At 36.8% G+C, this 1,410-nt stretch overlaps 1 protein-coding gene across 1 annotated transcript in view; it reads right to left on the bottom strand.

Annotated features, from left to right (window-relative positions):
• Positions 1 to 444: 444 nt before the first annotated feature.
• LOC110028898 (uncharacterized protein At5g03900, chloroplastic-like) overlaps positions 445 to 1,410 on the bottom strand; it is a gene marked incomplete at its 3' end in the record, with an annotated part of 51,712 nt that continues 50,746 nt past the window's right edge. The window contains 1 exon segment of the mRNA XM_020730943.1: positions 445 to 534. Within this exon segment, the coding sequence (XP_020586602.1) occupies positions 445 to 534 (90 nt within the window).

Below are 1,410 nucleotides of genomic sequence, written 5' to 3'. Positions count from 1 at the left end.
CCAACGTCACATCAATCAAAAGATATAACATTTATCTATTTGCACCAAAATACTATATAAAACTTAAAAAATTGACCGATATCCAATCAAAAGGTATATCATAAATAAGAAACAACAAAATAAAATACCTTAGCAAGGTCAGTTTATTTAGTTGAAATAATATAGGACTGTAAACTTCTCTCACTCTCTCTCACACACACGCGCGCGTGCGAAAAAAAAAAATTTCTCTCTCTCTCTCTCCAAAAACAAAAAACAAAAAACAAAAAACATCCAGATAAACAATTTCAGGAAAAAAATGGAACAAGTAAATATAAGGAGAATGCTGCATATATTTTTCAGTAAAAAAATAATGCATCAAAAAATCAAACTAACAAGAAAAGGAAGTAAACATATAGGATTTTTTATCATGCAGAGAAAGCAAAATGATAGAAACTGATCACATACAACTGCTTTATCCATAGGTTCCACATCAAGATAAGGAGCAAGTTCCTCAGCGGTAACAACACCACCATTTGAAGAAATATACTGTCCAATCTGCCAAACAGGAAGAATTTGGGAATTAAAAGCATTTTCTATAAAACAAAATCGAATGGTAATATGCACGAAAGATAATCACTAATGAAAAAGGAAGCAAATAAGTCCACCTTAGGCAGCAACTGATTGATCCTTACCAAAAAACAGTAATAAACCCTCCTATTAGTCAGTAATAAAGCCTCCTCTTAGTTATCATTGATGTCATTAATAACCTCAACTTCACTGCCTACACCATTCACGGCATCCTCATCTCTTCACAAACCCCCTCCCAAAGCACTAGTCAAAATCAAGATGGTCAAAGGAGAGTCCCGAGCCATCCCAATCCCCCCTACCAGAAATGAGGGGTGTCAAAAATTATCCTGTTATGCTAAGGGTTGGGTTGGCTCCGCTTTCCTTCTACAATGCGGTATGAAGACACTGTAATTGTCATTTTGGTGGTCCGTTTCTACTGCATTTCCGAATCACGGATAGAAAAAAACTTCATTTTGTGAACGCATATGAAACTGGAGTTTAACCAAACAACAATAGTTAAAACAACAAATGAAAACTGAAATTACAACAAAAAACAACAAGAACCAAATATTATTGTTGAATTCAAATAGGAAAGTACAACCAAACAAATGAAAACTGAAATTACAACAAAAAACAACACACAACGCTAAAACGGGATGGGTCCAAGGTAGAGAGGTGTCGGCTAGGGTTTGGAAGGAGTGGTAGGGGGTTGCAAGAGTAGGAAAACAACAGGATTGTTGTTTTTTTAATGGTGGCAGTGAGAGGAAGAGTGTTGTGGCAAGGTGGGGATGGCCGGAACAGTGGCTACAACTCTGGAGGGAAGTAGAGAAATGTTTGGGGTGGCTTTGTTGGGTGGCAGCAGGG

The sequence above is a fragment of the Phalaenopsis equestris genome, unplaced genomic scaffold (genome assembly GCF_001263595.1).
Source record: "Phalaenopsis equestris unplaced genomic scaffold, ASM126359v1 Scaffold000536, whole genome shotgun sequence".
Taxonomy (NCBI): domain Eukaryota; kingdom Viridiplantae; phylum Streptophyta; class Magnoliopsida; order Asparagales; family Orchidaceae; genus Phalaenopsis; species Phalaenopsis equestris.
The sequence above is the reverse complement of the archived record's forward strand: the minus strand, read 5'-3'. Positions and strand labels throughout refer to the sequence as shown.